The sequence below is a fragment of the Myripristis murdjan genome, chromosome 2, assembly GCF_902150065.1.
Source record: "Myripristis murdjan chromosome 2, fMyrMur1.1, whole genome shotgun sequence".
In the NCBI taxonomy this organism is placed as follows: domain Eukaryota; kingdom Metazoa; phylum Chordata; class Actinopteri; order Holocentriformes; family Holocentridae; genus Myripristis; species Myripristis murdjan.
The window spans coordinates 15,089,783-15,109,414 of NC_043981.1; the positions used below are offsets into that span (position 1 = coordinate 15,089,783).

At 39.7% G+C, this 19,632-nt stretch overlaps 1 protein-coding gene across 1 annotated transcript in view; it reads right to left on the bottom strand.

Annotated features, from left to right (window-relative positions):
* The window catches only part of LOC115373162 (carcinoembryonic antigen-related cell adhesion molecule 1-like), a 71,126-nt gene that overhangs the window by 3,162 nt on the left and 48,332 nt on the right, over window positions 1–19,632 (bottom strand). The window contains exons 7-8 of the mRNA XM_030071442.1: window positions 12,728–12,801; window positions 11,515–11,689 (exon numbers count right to left, since the gene is read on the bottom strand). Coding sequence (XP_029927302.1) covers window positions 11,515–11,689; window positions 12,728–12,801 — 249 coding nt within the window. The remainder of the gene's footprint in view (window positions 1–11,514; window positions 11,690–12,727; window positions 12,802–19,632) is intronic.

Below are 19,632 nucleotides of genomic sequence, written 5' to 3' on the forward strand. Positions count from 1 at the left end.
ATATTAAACACACTGTGGGAAACACAGTGGATTGGATAGTTCATGCAGCAGCTATATAACTAATGACACACATCACATTACATGAGAGAAGACCTGAGATCCTCAGGCTAAATGTCCTAAAAATCACAAAACAGATAAAGTCACATAGTCATTAATCTGAAATGATGTGTATTCATGATGTTTACCTACCCAGCACATGTACAATGAAGGTGTTTTCATGCTCCAGAGTACCTCTATTGTAAATCTGTGAGATGTAAACTTCCACAGAGCCTTTCTTCAAGTCCCTCAGTGTCAAAGATCCATCTGTCCCTACGCCTTTTTCTTCCCCTAAAATAACTACTCCTGACTTCATCAAGGCAATTTGTTTTCCGTTGTGCTTCCAGTACAGGCGTTCTGATGAGTCCAGTTTGTTTTTCAGCCGCAGCGTGATCTCCTCACCTGCTGCAGCATAGACATCCTCCTGAGAAACTGAGGAAAGAGAAGAACAGAGAAGAAGAAACAGAAATTAATTGTGTCAACTTCAGTGCTAAAATGATTTGATTTGTTTTCAGAAGAAGCAATAAAAACAGAAACAAGTCAAAGAAAATACTTTATGAGTATATTTAAAGACTAATTTGACTTTTAGTTAGGCATATCTTAGCTGAACTTTTGTAATCAGTATAATTACAGTGAACAAAGTTTGCAAGCTCTACATGAGCATATTATAAAAGGACTAGGGACCTTACAGAACCACTTTATTTTGAAAGTTCGCTGCCAATTCTCAGCAGTGCATCAGCCAATAATTATCAGTTTCAGTTTCACCATGACACTGACATGTGTGAACAGGTGTTCAACAACATAAGCATCTGTGGGAACCACTTGTGAGCTGATACACTTAACATTTCAAGTTGTGGCCAGTCTAGCTCTGTCACAAAAAAAAAAAAAAGAATCACTGGAGCTTTGAAATGCTTGCCGCTGTCTGCTGACTGTTTCCTGTGCAAGAGATTGTCAGAAAGACACAGAATTGACAGCAGTTAAAAAAAAATAAAAATTCATCCAAAGTATTTATTGGCAATACTTTAAAACAGCTTTTTTTTTTTAATGTTTGCCAATTTAATTAAACCTTTAGTGCCAAAGAGACTATATTATGTGAGGTTTTATCATTATAATTTTGGCATTCATAACAATGATAAGTGCAGTTTCATAATTTGGGTAATGTAGTTTGTCCAGGTTATCCAGCAAAATAAGTTGATTTAAATACTTCATACCATAGTGAATTATTTCTACATAATTACAAACATTATTGCCTTTTTGCTACACATTGGTCTAAAATTAAATGACTGCATGTTTTCCTATTGTGGACACTGTCTAAAAGACACTATGGCTCACTGTGTACATTATACCTGCTTCAGTTTGATCTGTCTTAAAATTAATTTCATGTATTTCATTTCGAGTCTTTGTTTTTATTGTTTGTTTTTATGTATTAAATTCATTCTCTTAATTTTAAATTCAGATATCAATTTACTCTTAGAAATATTGTCATTGCAACTGTTAGTATTTCATTGTTATTTTGGGGTGTATTTTACTGACTTATGTGCTCACTAATTTATTTATTTATTTATTTATTTAAACCACCAATAATTAACCTGGAAAGTCCACAGAGAACAAATTCTTGCCTGACCAAGACGCTGAACAGCAGAAACCATAAAAGACAAACGACAGACTGAAAGACACCACACATGTAAGAGATAAAATAACGATTACAGCCAAACTCTGTGGTTTCTGTTGCTGGGGTCAAATGTTTGACCCCAAAAATCTGATCTGGTTTGTTGCATTTTGGTTCTTTGTAATCTCATTTTGAAAAGTCCTTTTGTAAAATAAAAAAAGACATTACAGCAGAGAAAATTTGAGTGCATTTGAAGTTACTCGACAGTGTCTTGTTCCAGTTTCCTACATATCTGTGTGTGTGTGTGTGTGTGTGTGTGTGTGTGTGTGTCTGGAGACAGAGAGATCAAGAAAGACAGCATGTGGTCCAGCCAGCGCTGTCCACCTCTCACATCATGTAGTTTCACTGATTAGCCAACAATATTGATTGTACAATTGATCAGTTCTACAGTGACCGTCTATGGGCAGACCTTAACATGAACTGATTCTAATGAGACATTTTGATCAGATTCACAAACGTAGAAATTAGTTAGTTAGTAAATTAGTGGAGACTTCTATTGTCCTCTGATGGTCTAAGAGCTGTTTCAGGGGCTTTTTCACCCTGACAAGAAAAACTTATTGGAGAAACACTGACAACTCTGAATACTCGGGAGTTTTTTTAGGCATTTTTTTTTTTTTTTAAATATCAGCCTTTAAAAGTGCTTGCATAGTGCTTGCACCCTTGTTCCCACATGCCAAAAACAGCTGGAATCATCAAATATTGAGCCCACAGAAATTAAAAATAACAATCAGCTGATGGTTGAGCAATCAGAGGCAAAAGATCACCAGAATAAACTGAATAAAAGCTAAAAGATGGCATTCTCAGGTATAAAGGACTTTTGATCTTTCCTATGAAATACAAAAGAGAAAATCATTCACACTAGACTCTGTAAAAAAAAAAAAAAAAAAAAAAAAAAAAAAAAACTTACTGAAACCATGTTAAAACAAAGAAGAACTGTGTTAAAACATAAAAAAGAAGAAAATCAACATTTGTTTTGTGGTGTGGGACTTCTCAAAACTGTAACTGAAAAATGTAGTGACAAATTGAATTAAAGCAATCCCTGAAGCTGAACTGATAAAAATATGAGAAATGACTCTTTTCCATCCTTGCTCGTACCTGTGGAGGTGATGAAGCAGCAGCAGAGCAGAAGGAGCATGTTGACAAAGACAGCAGCCATCTCCGTCTTCAACATCATCATCATCACCACCAGCTTCACTCTCAACTGAGAACAGGCGCTCTCCTTTACCAAAGTTATTTCCTGTAGGTGTGCACTTGGTTCTTTTCGTGTGTGTGAAGTTTCAAAAGGAAGTGATCCAACAAAGAAGCCTCCTATGTGTCATCATCTGCACAGAGCAAACTCAGCAGTCATTTTCACACGTAGAACGAGAAATGAACGTGGCTCGCTTACACTGTGACAAGTTGTCACTCTAGAGGCAAAAGACAATGGTTTTGATAATGGTTCAATTAAACATTTCGAATAAATAAATTACTATACTGTACAGGGACTTAGTGGTTAACTTTCAGTCAGTAATCATCATGAGGCAAAAAGCTGCCCATGGTAACACAAATCAATGATCATTTCCAAAATCAAGGATCATTTTAACTTAAAGACCCAACTGCACAGCTTGCATCAGTTTGATGGTATTTACAGAGCTGTAGTCTGCACTAGAATTTAGATGATAAATGTTTGTACCAGCACATAAATTTGTTCTGCACATGAAAAGGCAGGTAAATTGAGAGACGTACGGTGGCCGAGAACCGCCATCGCTGCAAATAAAAAAAAAATTATGCAGTCATCTACGACATCTGGTGTGGTAGCCAAGGCACAGAAGGCACGAGTCACATCACTGAAGTTCTTCCATGTATCCCATGTCATCTTCTTACCCCTTCCTCCAAATGATGACACAGTGTCAAAACCAGTAAAGGCAAGCAGCATGATGAATGCTGATTATCTGTTTCTCAGTGGAAAGGGATGTAACACAAGTTGCCAGGAAGGAGAACAGCTCAGCTTTGTTGTCATCAATACGTAGATACTCTGACCAATTTCCAGGAATGGCACTGGGTGGCTCAATGTGTCAACGAATTCCTTTCCCTCTCTTGCTGCATGTTTCAGCCTTCAGCGTTTCCAGTTAACCAGACAATACCCCACAAAATTTCCCATCAAGAGAAAAAAACCTCCCTCTAATTGGCCGGCCTCCAGTCCAAGAAAAATCCAAGTCTCAACAAGAAAATATCATTCCTGAAGAATGACTGTTTCTTGTTCTCGAGGCTCTACATTGCATCACAGACATGTGATGGAAATCTGGATGAATTCTTTGAGCATGAAAACCAGGCATGTCCACCAGCACTGTCACAAATGGGCAGGCTGAGAACTGGTACCAAGTTGGACTTGGTGGGCTGTTTGATGGACCTGGTTCCTTCACATGAAAATGCATCCATTCCCACTGTCCAGGTCATCATTCCTGTGGTAGCCAAGGCACAGAAGGCACGAGTCACATCACTGAGGTTTTTCCATGTATCCTATGTCGTCTTCTTACCCCTGCCTCCAAATGATGACACATTGTCAAAACCAGTAAAGGCAAGGAACAGTGGCAAGGCCACACATCGATGGGCAAAGAATTCATTCATTCTTGTTGAGACTTGATGCAATGTAGAGCCTCGAGAACAAGAAACAGTCATTCTTCATACACTTTCAGGCACTTTCAGGCACAAAGTTAAAAAAAAAACATAAAAAACATAGAAAGCCTGCAGGGATTCATATATGAGCAGCCGGGTAACCCACTGTGTCCGGTGGCCTCCCTGGAGAAATAGCCTACCTCTCCCTGCTGCCTTATCCACCTGCCTTTTATCTCCACCCAAAGCGGACACAGTGTGATAGCGCCGATGTATGGTAAATTAACAGTATACTTTTATTACTATTGTTATTGTTACAACTGACGTTAGGCATACGCAGGGGCGGACTGGCCATCTGGACATTCTGGAGAATACCAGAAGCCACCAGGGGGGGCGAATAGGCTGAGTTTTCATGCATCCGTTGTTTTGGGCCAGGCTTAGTCAAAGTCCAGGGCTGTTTTTTAGTCCCAGTCCGCCCCTGAGTACATGTGTATTTGTTCAGACCCCCAATATTAGACAAGGGTGTTTTTTCAGGGCATTTTCAATGGAAAAAATGTCGTCTTATGTTCGGATGAATACAGTAACTTGATATAGCTGTACAAAAATACTACCGTGTGTACAATTCATGTCTGGTGTTGCCATCTAGTGGTTGAACATGAAAACCACATTAAAAATGCAATGTAACACTGTAAAGTTAGCTATCTGACTTTTATTTATTATTATTTTACCCATTGAATGGGTCATCTTAGCCATCATCGCAATAGTTGCCCCCCCTGAGAAATTTGTCAGGAGCCGCCACTGTTTAGAACACTTCGTTCGTTTTTCTTCTTGTTTTGCGTCGTCTTCTTCGTCTTCTTCTTCTTCTTTAGTCCGGCGGCTATGCGAAAAATCGTGCACTTCACGATACAAGCATGAAATTTGGCACACTGTTAGAGCATGCCCTGAGGATAATTTTTGGCTATAGGGCCATCGCAGATTTGTCCCGAGGTAACCGTGGCAACCATTTTTCAAAATGGCTGCCACCTGCTGTGATTTTACCTGTAACTCAGGTTCTAGACCACCTAGGATCTTGATCCTGGTGGCTAATCCTACATTTTCAAGGATGAGGAATACAATGGTACTATATACAACATGCTAGCAACTACCTAACTACCGGCATTCAGTTAATTAAATAACAGTAAAAACCATCAAAATATGTATTTCGGTAGAGTAGGACTGCACATGTTTTCTAAGATGTTGACAGATATGCCATGAAATGCATGTGTGTTATGGCAATGGCCAAAGTGGAACTCTACAGCAATACAGAGACAGGATACCATTTAGCCTAAAGGCATTTTTAATAAAGCCAAAGAGGAAGGAAAGTGTGGCAACACAAAGTTACGTATGATGACACAGTCCACCACAGTAGCAAAGGGCAGTGCACTGAAGTGCTGCCTCGGCACATTTGCATCTTCCACAACAACCCTTTTTGCAACCACAGTGGAGGAGGTTGCAACATGCCCTGGATGGCAGGAAAGTGAAACTGAAAGTCCCGCAGATTCGGGAATTCTCTTAAATCACGTGATGCAGTCGAGTCTTTTGATTGTCTGCTCTAATAGACTTTTTACAATTATATTGGAGCAACTGCAAATTTTCCTTGGCTTGATGGAAAACATATTATAGGTATGAAGCTGGGAGGCTGATTTCTGGTATTCACTCCTTGTTTGGGCCCTGGAAAATGATGCCAAAACGTACATAAATTTAGTATATCTTCCTATCAACATGTTCCCCTAGCTGTGTGTCTTCATCATGTGCTCACTAAAAGACATAGACATGAAGCTCTATGTACAGTCTGACAACCTCAAGAATCAATGGACGCCTGTGGTTTGAAATAATAAGTTGACCAATGAGTGTGATGTCTTCTTGATGTGCACCTGTTACACCTCAAGGCGAGTCTGCTGATCACCACTAGATGGCAGCAGAGACCATATTCTACCTGCTCATTTTGCTCACTGTTTTCACCTGAGTTCATTCTGTTCACCTTGTTTTTTTTTTCCCCCCTCATGCTTGTCAGTGCTTTGTCTTGAGTTTTCTACTTCAGGAGTTTGGCCTGCCAGGTCTTTAGTTTCCGGCGTTTCACCGCTCTGTTTCTGTGACCAATCGGTGATGAGCTCGATCGAGGAGGCTCATTCTGCCCCGACCCCTCCGAGACATGCATGTGCTGAAGGGCTTCCGAGATAAATGAAGGTCATGACATTAACACTTCCTCTCTACCTTGACTCATTCACGCAGGCACAGAGCAAGAACACACGCTGAGAGGTTGTTTTTTGAGATTGCTGTTCTGTTGCATTTGTCAGACACACGAATATCATAGATGTGGCCTGTAACTGCCGCAACCTTTTTTTTTTTTTTTTTTTTTTTTTTTTTTTTTACCCTGGCAGGATTAGGGACCACTTTAGTTCTTGATTATGTTTCACATCCTCCAAAAATGTTGTTTTGTTTGCTTTTTGTTTTTGTTCCTTGAAATGGTTCCTTTGCTGTTGTGCGGATGGCATCAGAAAAAGCTCACACACACACACACACACACGCATGCATTCAAGAGCGTTTTCCTCAAGCCTGCAGTAATTTACTCACATTTTGAAATTCCAAAGTCGTGGCTGCACTTCATCCATTTTAACACGATCACGTACTCTCGTCTTCAAGCTCTCATTTTTCTTAAAACAACTGAAAAATTCTGTCAGAGGAGTCAGATAATCATATGTTTCCACCGGTGTAGTTTCATGTCTCATCTTTAAACAAGCTTAGAACACTTCTCATCAAATTTTAAGACTCTGTGTTTTGTTAAGATGGATATTTGCAACGGCAAGAATAAAAATCTGACAATGACATTTAGAACTAAGTTAAGGTCAGCCAAAAGTACTGGAGGCTTAAAAACGTTCCAGACAACTCAGTGTAGTATTTTTTTTTTTTTTTTTTTTTTAGATTTGTGGTGTTTGTCTCCATCTCTGTCCATCCTTCTCTTCGTCCTCATCTGACCACCATATCCCTTCATTTTTATCTCTCTCCCGTCCATCTGTCGTCTCGTGTCAAGAGAGATTGTTGTGCACGAGACACAATCAGGATTGCAAGGATGCAATCATTAATGCAAATCTGCTGCAAACTAAAGATGTGCTTGATGCCGTGCTGAGAACATGCTGGGTACCACTTCTAAGTTACTGAATCTTCAAGAGATATTTTAGTCTTTTTCTGAAAGTATGTATGTACTTTATGGACGTCCTTGTTCTGTTCTGTGTGTTAGTATTTAGATGACTTAGCTTGTCTATGTGAACAGGACAGCGTGGCATATGTAGCAGACAAACACAGGCCTTAGGGGGCGCTACTGCTCCAGAAAAAAGTGTCAGCCTTTTAGTCAGAGCCGCTCACCAGCTGGCCAGCAATATAAGCACTGGGACTGTCACCATATCAGGGTGTCTGCAGGTCCTTAGGCAGTCTTAAGATGCCTTGAAAGTCATTAAATAGTCTTAAATTTGACTTAATGAGGTCTTGATTTCCACATTAATATTAAATCAAATCTTTACACTTACCTGCAGTGCTCATTTGAATAAGAAGATCATTTTTCCAAAAGTCACAATTAAATTTTCTTAAAATTTGTCTCGAAAAGGACTGAAACAGCACTGAATTTTTTTTTGCTTTTTGTTAAATGCACTGTATCTTAAAGTAGTCCTTGACTTCATTCAGTGAGTTATGCTCTTTGTTCCTGCTGCTTTTCCACACTGCCTCACTCCCATGCCAGTAGCGCCCCCTGGTGGTCACTGAAAGTCTCTCAGATTTGTCAGGACAAATACAAGCTCCAGTGCCTTGATGCTGGCTCTGAAATGCTTCACTGAGATTTTTCCTTGATGAATGGAAGAGGGAACAGAGGAATCTTCTGTACTTTTCTAAATAGAGGCCTGTAACTGCCTTTCCATTCGTGACCAAAATGTACAAGCACCATTCTCCTACTGCTTTTACCCAACATGCACCAAGCCAGCGTGGCACCAGCAGCAGAGGGCCTGCATGTGTTAGAACTACAGACAAATGCTGTTTCCATGCACAAATCAGGCAAACTATAACCCCTTTCACACATGCAGTCTTCCCCCGAAACGTTCAGGATCTCCTGCTGAATGTGCAAATCCACAGCTTTGTTTACGATTGCCTTGCCTCATTTGATAACTGCTGTTTGCAACTGCAAACAGCTGGAAACTGGGCAGATTCAGAAATAGCAGAGCTCTAACAGAAGATCCACTTACACCAGAATGTGCTTTATTATAAAATGTCAGAGTATGGGATAAGAAAGATTTAGTTAACAATACATCACCATATTAGCACTGTGAGTCTGTACAAGGGAAAACAACCCAGAAGTTCTCCAAAGTTTGTTTGTCTGTTTTGTGATGTCATCAAAACTCATTTGCATGTAGAGGATTAAGCTACATTTACATTTACATTTTAGCTTAAGTGTGACTATTCATAGTTTAAGGTAAATTTTCAGAATTGCACAGCTTTTACTGTGTTACAGAATAAAGAGCACAGTTGTTTTACAGAAAATGCTTTTCACGACACCATGTTTTTGAGCCCCAAAGCACAAAGAAGTGAAATGCCTTCGACTGAAACATTTCATAAAATACTTGATCTTGAGGTTTTGTCACAGGAGAAGATCAGGAGTGAGGGGAATCGGTAAAGGAGGAGACTGAAGGAACAGAGAAAGGCAGGCGAGACCAGGACAAGAGGATCCATCTCCTGAAATCATGGATTGACGTCATATCTCGTTCTTTGAGTTCTGGGACCTTTCTTCCTGGGCTGAGGAAGAGGAGGAGGCTGGTCCTCATCTACCTCAGCTGGCCTTGAGCCCTGCAATCAAGTGAAGTGAAAAATGAAGATCAGCTCACCCTCAAAAATCATGCTGTACTGTTAACCTGCAGCCTGGACAGCAGGTAGACAGTCTGGGGTTACCTTCCTAATAAGGTTCCTATGGTTCGAACCATCTCCAGAATATTTCTATGGGGGTTTTTGAGGTGTGTATTCCAAACAGGGAACGTCATGGAATACCTGGAAATTTTTCAAGTGTAATATATATTTTTCAACTTGTCTTATACAGTCATTGCATAGGTTGGTGTTTTTTTTGTCAGCCCAATTGTAGTGGGAACCAGACCCTGATACATGAGCAAGGAAGACAGTTTTCATGGAAACAAAAATTTGGAAAGTCCGAATTTTCCATCAGCATTCCAGGTGCTTTTTTTATGTGTTGACTTAGTTTCTTGACCCTGGAAATCTCTTGAAAGCCATTGCATTATCAAAAACACACATTTTAACAGGTTTAAACAAATACTGCAACACCATGTGGCCAGTCGGCACTACATATCTGCACGCTACCATTGTGGCAAATTTTGGAAAAAACTGGCAGGGCAGTTTTCACTCTGCAGTGTCTCTATGTTGTGTAATTGGGCCAGTAATGATATGTGTTTGTGAGAGGCCACGCCCATTGACACACCCCTCTGCCCAATCAGTGTGAAAAGTTAACCACTTGTTTTGTGTAAATCAGTTCATTACATACTGAAATACTTGAAAATATTTTTTCCCTAGCCTGGTTAGTATATATTTAGACATTATTCACACACAACCAATTTTCCAGAGAGTCTCCATGATGGCACCTGCTGTGTTTGAACTGCAGATTCTCTAGAAAGGGCTGAACTTTTACCTGGACCACCGTGTCTGGCCGGCTGGTACTGTTGCTGTTGTTGTTGTTGCTGTTGATTGGACCATGCCATTTCAAGCTCTCCCCTCCCCTCCGCTGGGTAAGAATGAAAGAATAGATACATGATAGATCCTTTTGGAAAATTTGTGTTCTGAAAATGTAGTTTCTTGTATAACCCACAACTGCATTATCAATTACAGATTCACTCTTTCAGATATTCACACTCTGAGTTATTACTGTCCAACTTCAAATATCACTGTGGTTAAAAGTATCTCAGAACAGATCTGAAGGGTCTGTGAAGGTTAGGTTTGCCTCAGCTAAACCATTTCCACCAGAAACAGCTGTGTGCTGCTTTGTGATCAAACTACGACTGAGGTCACTGGGTGATGTCACCGTCATGCTGCTGCTCTTACGTCTGTCTGCTATTCTCAACCAAACGTTTGAAGTCTTCAAAATCGCACATCAGTCATTTTCACACCTCAGATTCTCCAGACTGAAAAAGCTGTTTTGGCTTGTGACCCTTTAAACAGAAGTGAGGCCTGTTCAATAACATCCCCATCATACGCTGCATGTACAAAGTGATGAGTAATTACCAGAAGAAGCCTCAAAGTTTAAAACTATTCTGTATTTGCAAAGGGAAAGCAAAAGTTTGTGAAAAATCAGAAGCAACAGACATGGGCACTCATTCATTTTCTGCTTATACTTTATACCAAATTCCTTTTGGGCCTCGCAGGACAAAGTGTAAAGGACGATACATGAAGTTCTCTCTCTCACCCTTCAGTCGATTGTATCGTCGGCGTCTGGCCCGGGTGCATAAAACGATGGTGACGATAATCAGCAGCAGAACAAGACCTGGTGAGGACAGAGGCACACAACCTTATAAAAGATGCCTAAAAGCTGAACATGTTGTCTGAAATACTTTTAACACCACTCACTGTGTTTATCAGCAGCACCTGGGTGAAGCTGCTGCTATAGATTAGTTTTTCTTGGCCTTTCAGCACTGTGTAGAGACATATGACACCCAGCAACGTGGCACTTTGTGCACACATTAAGCCACAAAGGCTTACACATGTAAACATGTATATGCAGCATGGATAGTGTAAAACACAGCCCCTAACACTGGCTGTGTTGGTGCCGTCTAACACACTCCAGCAATAGAGATCTGCTAAACAAACATACCTCCTCCACCAGCCAGGATGCCCACCATGGTCCAGAAGTCAAAGCCAAATAAATGTTTAGGGGCAGGTGGATCTTGAGGGGAAAAATAAGAGATTAATTGAAATTAACTTCATTTAAACAGTTCTTTTGGTCACAGGCTTTGACAAATAGAGGTTTTTAGCAGTGACCAGCAACAATTCACAATCATATATCCATTTTATTAGAGATGGATGATGCCAACTGGACCAGATGTGGTTTTTAACAAAAAGCCAATGCAGAATATATTTATCCACAAACATATATTTATCCACAAACAGACACATGAGTTTAACATCAAATTAATACTGACCAGGCACAGGACAGGTTTTTTTAACCGGCTGGCTGATTTCAAAGCTGGCGAGGTTGGAAACGTTGCATTTGAAGCTGCTCTCTGCTCTCAGTTTTTTTGGGTCCCATTTCAGAGTTGGGCCGGTCTCTTTCAGCAGCTTCTCATCCTGCAGCCATGTGATGGTCAAATCCTCGGCCTGTCAGGTACAACACCGAGGACAGATGGATTACATTGATAGAATACATAGCTGCAGGACTGCAGTGATTTTTTGGGAGTTTGGTCACTTTAGCCAATATGAGAGGAAAGGATTGGGAAAATCATCTGTCCACTGTGCATGCTAAAGCTTCAGCATTAAGTTCTTTACCAGTTGTTGGCATTATCGCTGGCATTATCCTAAAAGAGGAGAAAATGACAAGGTTAGCAGCTCTAATGCTGGATGATTGAGATATTTTTTTTCCTGGAGGATATGAATCTACAGACCAGTGAATAAAAGGCAGTAACACCTGGATTTCTAAAAAATCTTTGGATAATGCATTTCTCCTACAATTACATGCCCCACCTAATGGAAGTGTCAGCATGCACGATAGACAAACAAGTCTGGTGGCAATCCTCTCCACTCATGATGGGTAAGGCGTCCAAAGAGTCGGCAAAGGCCTTGCAGAATTCCAGCTGATTTTTTGCAATATGTAGTATGATAATGAACAATACTCAGTGACTCTTAAACTTTAGGACACAGGAATAAAAATAAATAAATAAATCTATTATTTCGTTATTTTATTCCCATGAAAAATTCTAAGCCCATCAGAAAATGCCATCATATATCATAAAAGCAATAAGAAAATGGTATGACGAAGCTGTGACAAGTTTTATTTTTAACATATAGCTGCTTCCACTCCTGCTGCTACTACTGAGTGGCTTCAGACTTTGCAATGTGCAAAGTTTGCTGTTCAAACTAGAGAGACGAACTTCACGGTTGGTTGTGTTATCTTGTGGTAAACCGTGTCCATTTCCTCTTTCCATTCAACTGAATAAAATTTCATCTCCATGCAGAACTTGTGGGCTGCAAGCATGTTCTTAGGCTGGTTTTTGAATTCACCACTGAAAAATGCAGCTGGACCATTAATCTGTCTCCATAAACACTGACAGTATTTCTGTCAGTGTTTATGGACTGAAAATGAAATTACTCACAAACAATGTCTGATCATGTTTCAATAAACTTCTTGATTGTTCTCACCTTAGAAACTTGACACTTGAAAGTCTCTGTGTTTTTCTCACAGGTAGCCACCAGTGTAGGTTTCTGGACCTTGCCTGATTCGATTAGAACAAATCAGATTACAGGGCATAATAAACACATTGAAAAATTAATATAATCATGACATAATAAAGACATTGTGGAAAACACAGTGGATTGAATAGTTCATGCAGCAGCTATATAACTAATGACACGCATCACATTACATGAGAGAAGACCTGAGATCCTCAGGCTAAATGTCCTAAAAATCACAAAACAGATAAAGTCACATTGTCATTAATCTGAAATGATGTGTATTCATGATGTTTACCTACCCAGCACACGTACAATGAAGGTGTTTTCATGGAGCGGAATACCTCCCTTGTAAATCTCTGATTTGTAAACTTCCACAGAGCCTTTCTTCAAGTCCCTCAGTGTCAAAGATCCATCTGTCCCTAAGCCTTTTTCTTCCCCTAAAACTTTTCCTGACCTAATCATGGCAATTTTTGTTCCGTTGTGCTTCCAGTACAGGCGTTGTGATGAGTCCAGTTTGTTTTTCAGCCGCAGCGTGATCTCCTCACCTGCTGCAGCATAGACCTTCTCCTGAGAAACTGAGGAAAGAGAAGAACAGAGAAGCAGAAACAGAAATTAATTTTACATTTATTTTGGGATGCAACGGCTTCTAATGAGATCTATTCTGCATCATCACATGAATTTAATACAAACACACTACAGAATACCATGACTGTGTCAACTTCAGTGCTATAATGATTTGATTTGTTTTCAGAAGAAGCAATAAAAACAAACAAGTCAAAGAAAATGCTTTATAAGTATATTTAAAGACAGTAATTTGACTTTTAATTAGGCATATCTTAGCTGAACTTTTGTAATCAATATAATTACAGTGAACAAGGTTTGCAAGCTCTACATGAGCATATTGTAAAAGGACTAGGGACCTTACAGAACCCTTTATTTTGAAAGTCCACTGCCAATTCTCAGCAGTGCATCAGCCGATAATTATCAGTTTCAGTTTCACCATGACACTGACATGTGTGAACAGGTGTTCAACAAGATAAGCATCTGTAAAGCAGCATAGACATCCTGTGCTGAGGAAAGAGAAGAACAGAGAAGCAGAAACAGAAAAAAAAAAAAAAAAAAAAGAATCACTGGAGCTTTGAAATGCTTGCCGCTGTCTCCTGACTGTTTCCTGTGCAAGAGATTGTCAGAAAGACACAGAATTGACAGCAGTTAAAAAAAAAAAAAAAAAAAAAAAACATTTATTCATCCAAAGTATTTATTGGCAACACTTAAAAACAGCTTTTTCTTTAATGTTTGCCAATTTAATTAAACCTTTAGTGCCAAAGAGACTATATTATGTGAGGTTTTATCATTATAATTTTGGCATTCATAACAATGATAAGTGCAGTTTCATAATTTGGGTAATGTAGTTTGTCCAGGTTATCCAGCAAAATAAGTTGATTTAAATACTTCATACCATAGTGAATTATTTCTACATAATTACAAACATTATTGCCTTTTTGCTTCACATTGGTCTAAAATTAAATGACTGCATGTTTTCCAATTGTGGACATTGTCTAAAAGACACTATGGCTCACTGTGTACATTATACCTGCTTCAGTTTGATCTGTCTTAAAATTAATTTCATGTATTTCATTTCGAGTCTTTGTTTTTATTGTTTGTTTTTATTTATTAAATTCATTCTGTTCATTTTAAATTCAGATATCAATTTACTCTCTTAGAAATATAGTCATTGCAATTGTTGGTATTTCATTGTTATTTTGGGATGTATTTTACTGACTTATGTGCTCACTAATTTATTTATTTATTTGTTTAATCGACCAATAATTAACCTGGGAACTCCACAGAGAATAAATTCTTGCCTGACCAAGACGCTGAACAGCAGAAACCATAAAAGACAAACGACAGACTGAAAGACACCACACATGTAAGAGATAAAATAACGATTACAGCCAAACTCTGTGGTTTCTGTTGCTGGGGTCAAATGTTTGACCCCAAAAATCTGATCTGGTTTATTGCATTTTGGTTCTTTGTAATCTCATTTTGAAAAGTCCTTTTGTAAAATAAAAAAAGACATTACAGCAGAGAAAATTTTAGTGCATCTGAAGTTTCTCGACAGTGTCTTGTTCCAGTTTCCTACATATCTGTGTGTCTGGAGACAGAGAGATGAAGAAAGACAGCATGTGGTCCAGCCAGCGCTGTCCACCTCTCACATCATGCAGTTTCACTGATTAGCCAACAATATTGATTGTACAATTGATCAGTTCTACAGTGACCGTCTATGGGCAGACCTTAACATGAACTGATTCTAATGAGACATTTTGATCAGATTCACAAAAGTAGAAATTAGTTAGTTAGTAAATTAGTGGAGACTTCTATTGTCTTCTGATGGTCTAAGAGCTGTTTCAGGGGCTTTTTCACCCTGACAAGAAAAACTTATTGGAGAAACACTGACAACTCTGAATACTTTGGAGTTTTTGAGGCATTTTTTTTTTAATATCAGCCTTTAAAAGTGCTTGCATAGTGCTTGCACCCTTGTTCCCACATGCCAAAACAGTTGGTATCATCAAATATTGGGCCTGCAGAGAGTAAAAATAATTATAGCTGCTGTGCAGCAATGGGTCGGGTCCGGGCAGTTTTAAGCAATTCGAAGCAACAAGCAGAAGAATATGAATATGAACTGATTGACACACCTGGTAAGAAAGGGGCAGGACACAGGCCTGGAGGGGACAGATGATTGGCCAAGACACAACAAAGACATGCAACACGGGGGCGGGGCTAATGAGGCAATGCAGGGCAGGTGTGAGGACAAACAAGCTGACAAGACTATGGAGGAACAATAGGGACAAAATGAACACAGCAGACTAAAATACAATAAACATTATAGCTGCTGTGCAGCAATGGTCGGGGCCAGGCAAGTTTAGGCAATTCTGAGCAACAAGAAGAGAATAGGAAGATGAAAAGAAAGGTGGCATTCTTATGTGCATTTTGTATCAGCTGAGGCTATAACACTCTATCTCACTGAGCTAATTGGCAAGTGTCATTTCATGTGAGGCTTCACAAATTGCCTAAGACAGTCACATGACAGCAGCCGCCTATGCATGGAAAGGCAGATTTCAAACCACTGTAAAATAAATAAATAAGTCATGAAGACAAAAATCTGACAATGATGATCTGGCATGGGACTGGACCTTTGTGCAAAGTTTGGTGAATTTTCGCCCGTGGGAATGTTGTACAAGCTGATGCTTGAACTCAAACTCTTTGACACCGAGGCCTTGCCTCTTTCTCACTGAGCTAAAACTTCACATGCAGCTTCACAGACTGACTGAGCCAATCACTGACCTGCAGGACAGCAGCCATCCATGCATGGAAAGGCAGATTTTAAACAGCTGTCAAAAATTCAGTTATTAAGACAAAAATCTGAAAATATACATATTGCATCTAGACAGCGTGGAGATGTTGATCATTTGTTTTTAACAATGATTGATTTGCTCCATAAGTGAAAAACTGATGTTTAAAAATGCCATTTTTGCATTGACTCCAATTGTTCACATGAGAGCAAAATTCAAAATGCTGTCAAAAATTCAGTTTTTGAGATACACATTTGAAACTTCCCACACATCATCTACCATGACTCTAGAATTTTGTCCATTTTTTCATGAACATTGAAGATTTATTTAGTGAGAATTTGCAGGTATATGTTTATAGTACCATTTACAGTCAAACATTTTGATGCACTGTAGGCTCAATTTTTGACAAATCAAAAATCTGAGAAACAACATTTGTGTAGGACAGTCTGAAGATGCTCTGTATCCATTTTTGTGTCAATTGAGCAAAAATTGTGGGAGGAGATAGGTTTAATAAGTTTTACAGTTTTTGAAAAAAAACAGAGTGATGGACTTCATAATTTGCATAGGTTTGAGTGCACAAAAGTTTCTTCAGTATTAGGGCTACAGTTTGATGAAAGTTGTGAAGTTGTAGCACATATGGTTGATTTGTTATGAATTTTCAAAGTTTTGAACTTTAGAGGCTTGCTATAGCGCCACCATCAGGACTATTGACTTGAGTTTGCAGCTGAGGTAATCTGGCATGGGACTGGACGTTTGTGCTAAGTTTGGTGATTTTTCACCAATGGGAAGTATGATTTCCTCAGAAGAAGAAGAAGTAAGAAAAAGGAAGAAAGAACACGTAGGAATACAATAGTGTCCTGGCAGCATAGGCTGCCTGGACCCTAACAATCAGCTGATGGTTGAGCAATCAGAGGCAAAAGATCACCAGAATAAACTGACTGTCAAAACTAAAACATGGCATTTTCAGATATAAAGAACTTTTGATCTTTCCTATGAAATACAAAAGAGAAAATCATTCACATGAGACTGTAAAAAAAAAAAAAAAAACTTAGTGAAACTGTGTTAAAACAAAGAAGAACTGTGTTAAAACATAAAAAAAAGAAAAAAATCAACTTCATTTGTTTTGTGGTGTGGCACTTCTCAAAACTGTAACTGAAAAATGTAGTGACAAATTGAATTAAAGAAATCCCTGAAGCTGAACTGATAAAAATAGGAGAAATGACTCTTTTCCATCCTTGCTCGTACCTGTGGAGGTGATGAAGCAGCAGCAGAGCAGAAGGAGCGTGTTGACAAAGACAGCAGCCATCTCCGTCTTCATCATCATCATCATCATCATCATCATCATCATCATCACCACCAGCTTCACTCTCAACTGAGAACAGGCGCTCTCCTTTACCAAAGTTATTTCCTGTAGGTGTGCACTTGGTTCTTTTCGTGTGTGTGAAATTTCAAAAGGAAGTGATCCAACAAAGAGGCCTCCTATGTGTCATCATCTGCACAGAGCAAACTCAGCAGAGTCATTTTCACACTTAGAACGAGAAATGAACGTGGCTCGCTTACACTATGACAAGTTGTCACTCTAGAGGCAAAAGACAATGGTTTTGATAATGGTTCAATTAAACATTTCAAATAAATAAATTACTGTACTGTCCTACACTGTGCAGGGACTTAGTGGTTATTAACTTTCAGTCAGTAATCATCATGAGGCAAAAAGCTGCCCATGGTAACACAAATCAATGATCATTTCCAAAATCAAGGATAATTTTAACTTAAAGATCCAACTGTACAGCTTGCATCAGTTTGATGGTATTTACAGAGCTGTAGTCTGCACTATGAATTTAGATGATAAAGGTTTGTACCAGCACATAAATTTGTTCTGCAAATAAAAAGGAAGGTAAACTGAGAGAGGTGTGTTAACCTCCACTACATTTATTTTTTTATTCCCAAGTAAGCAACTGTTAAAGATGAATTCATTTCCGTCTCAACATTTTGATCGTTGCCATTATGCCAATCGATTCTGATAAAATTGTGATGAACTTCTAAAGAGCAGAGCTTTCTGTGCCTCCCAGCAGGGAACGCTGCCTGCCAACACAATCCAGTGAGACAAAGGGAGGACTCAGTCAAAACCAGCACTTGATTCAAATAAGCCCATCTGTGAACAGCTGACACTGAGCCATTATGGCACAGTGTTTAGCAATAATAACCCATGTGAAACTTTCTGGGGCAGCCCACACACTCTCTCACCCGAACTCTACCTCTACCTTGAATATGCAAACATATTAGGGGAAGAGACGGCTTGCTCTCTCAAGGGCAAAGAAATAGTCTTGTGGATTTGGCAGATGCCTCACCTATCAGGGCTTCATCAGTGTTCCTCTGAACAAGCAGGAAACAGTGAAGATGTTGTCACGTCTGGGGGAGGCATCATGGCACCAGGATTCTACATCTCCTAAGTGCAGCTTCACTGAAGCTACATCACACATGTACTGAGTGAAAGTTGTTTTTATTTTTTATTTATATTGATACATTTATTTATCTATTTTATTGTATTCATTTGTAAATTTTGCGCTTGTTCCTTCCATCATTTTTAGATGTATGTCGAATCTTTGGAAACCCTGGGATCAGTGCCGGCTTTACCTATGTTGGCGCTCTAGACAAAATTACTCCCTTGCGCCCTTCCATGCCCTTGTGGAAGCGATTGGGAACCACAGCAACTCAGCCACAAAGTGGTAGGCCACGTAAAATCACAGAGCGGGGTCAGCGGATGCTGAGCAGAGGTCGCTAACTTTCTGCGGAGTCAATAGCTACAGAGCTCCAAACTTCATGTGATCTTCAGATCAGCTCAAGAACAGTATGTAGAGAGCTTCATGGCATGGGTTTCCATGGCCGGGCAGCTGCATCCAAGCCTTACATCACCAAGTGCAATGCAAAGCGTCGAATGCAGCGGTGTAAAGCACGCCGCCCCTCTAGTCTAGAGCAGTGGAGACGTGTTCTCTGGAGTGATGAATCACGCTTCTCCATCAGGCAATCTGATGGACGACTCTGGGTTTGGCGGTTGCCAGGAGAATGGTACTTGTGTGACTGCATTGTGCCAAGTGTAAAGTTTGGTGGAGGGGGGATTATGGTGTGGGGTTCTTTTTCGGGAGTTGGGCTCGGCCCCTTAGTTCCAGTGAAAGGAACTCTTAAAGCTTCATCATACCAAGACATTTTAGACAATTTTATGCTCCCAACCTTGTGGGAACAGTTTGGAGCGGGCCCCTTCCTCTTCCAACATGACTGTGCACCAGTGCACAAAGCAAGGTCCATAAAGACATGGATGACAGAGTCTGGTGTGGATGAACTTGACTGGCCTGCACAGAGTCCTGACCTGAACCCGATAGAACACCTTTGGGGTGAATCAGAGCGGAGACTGAGTTGAAGCTGTTCTAGCTGCAAAGGGTGGGCTGAAATCATATTAAAGCCTATGCTTTAAGAATGGGATGTCACTCATGTTCATATGCGTGAGAAGGCAGATGAGAGAAT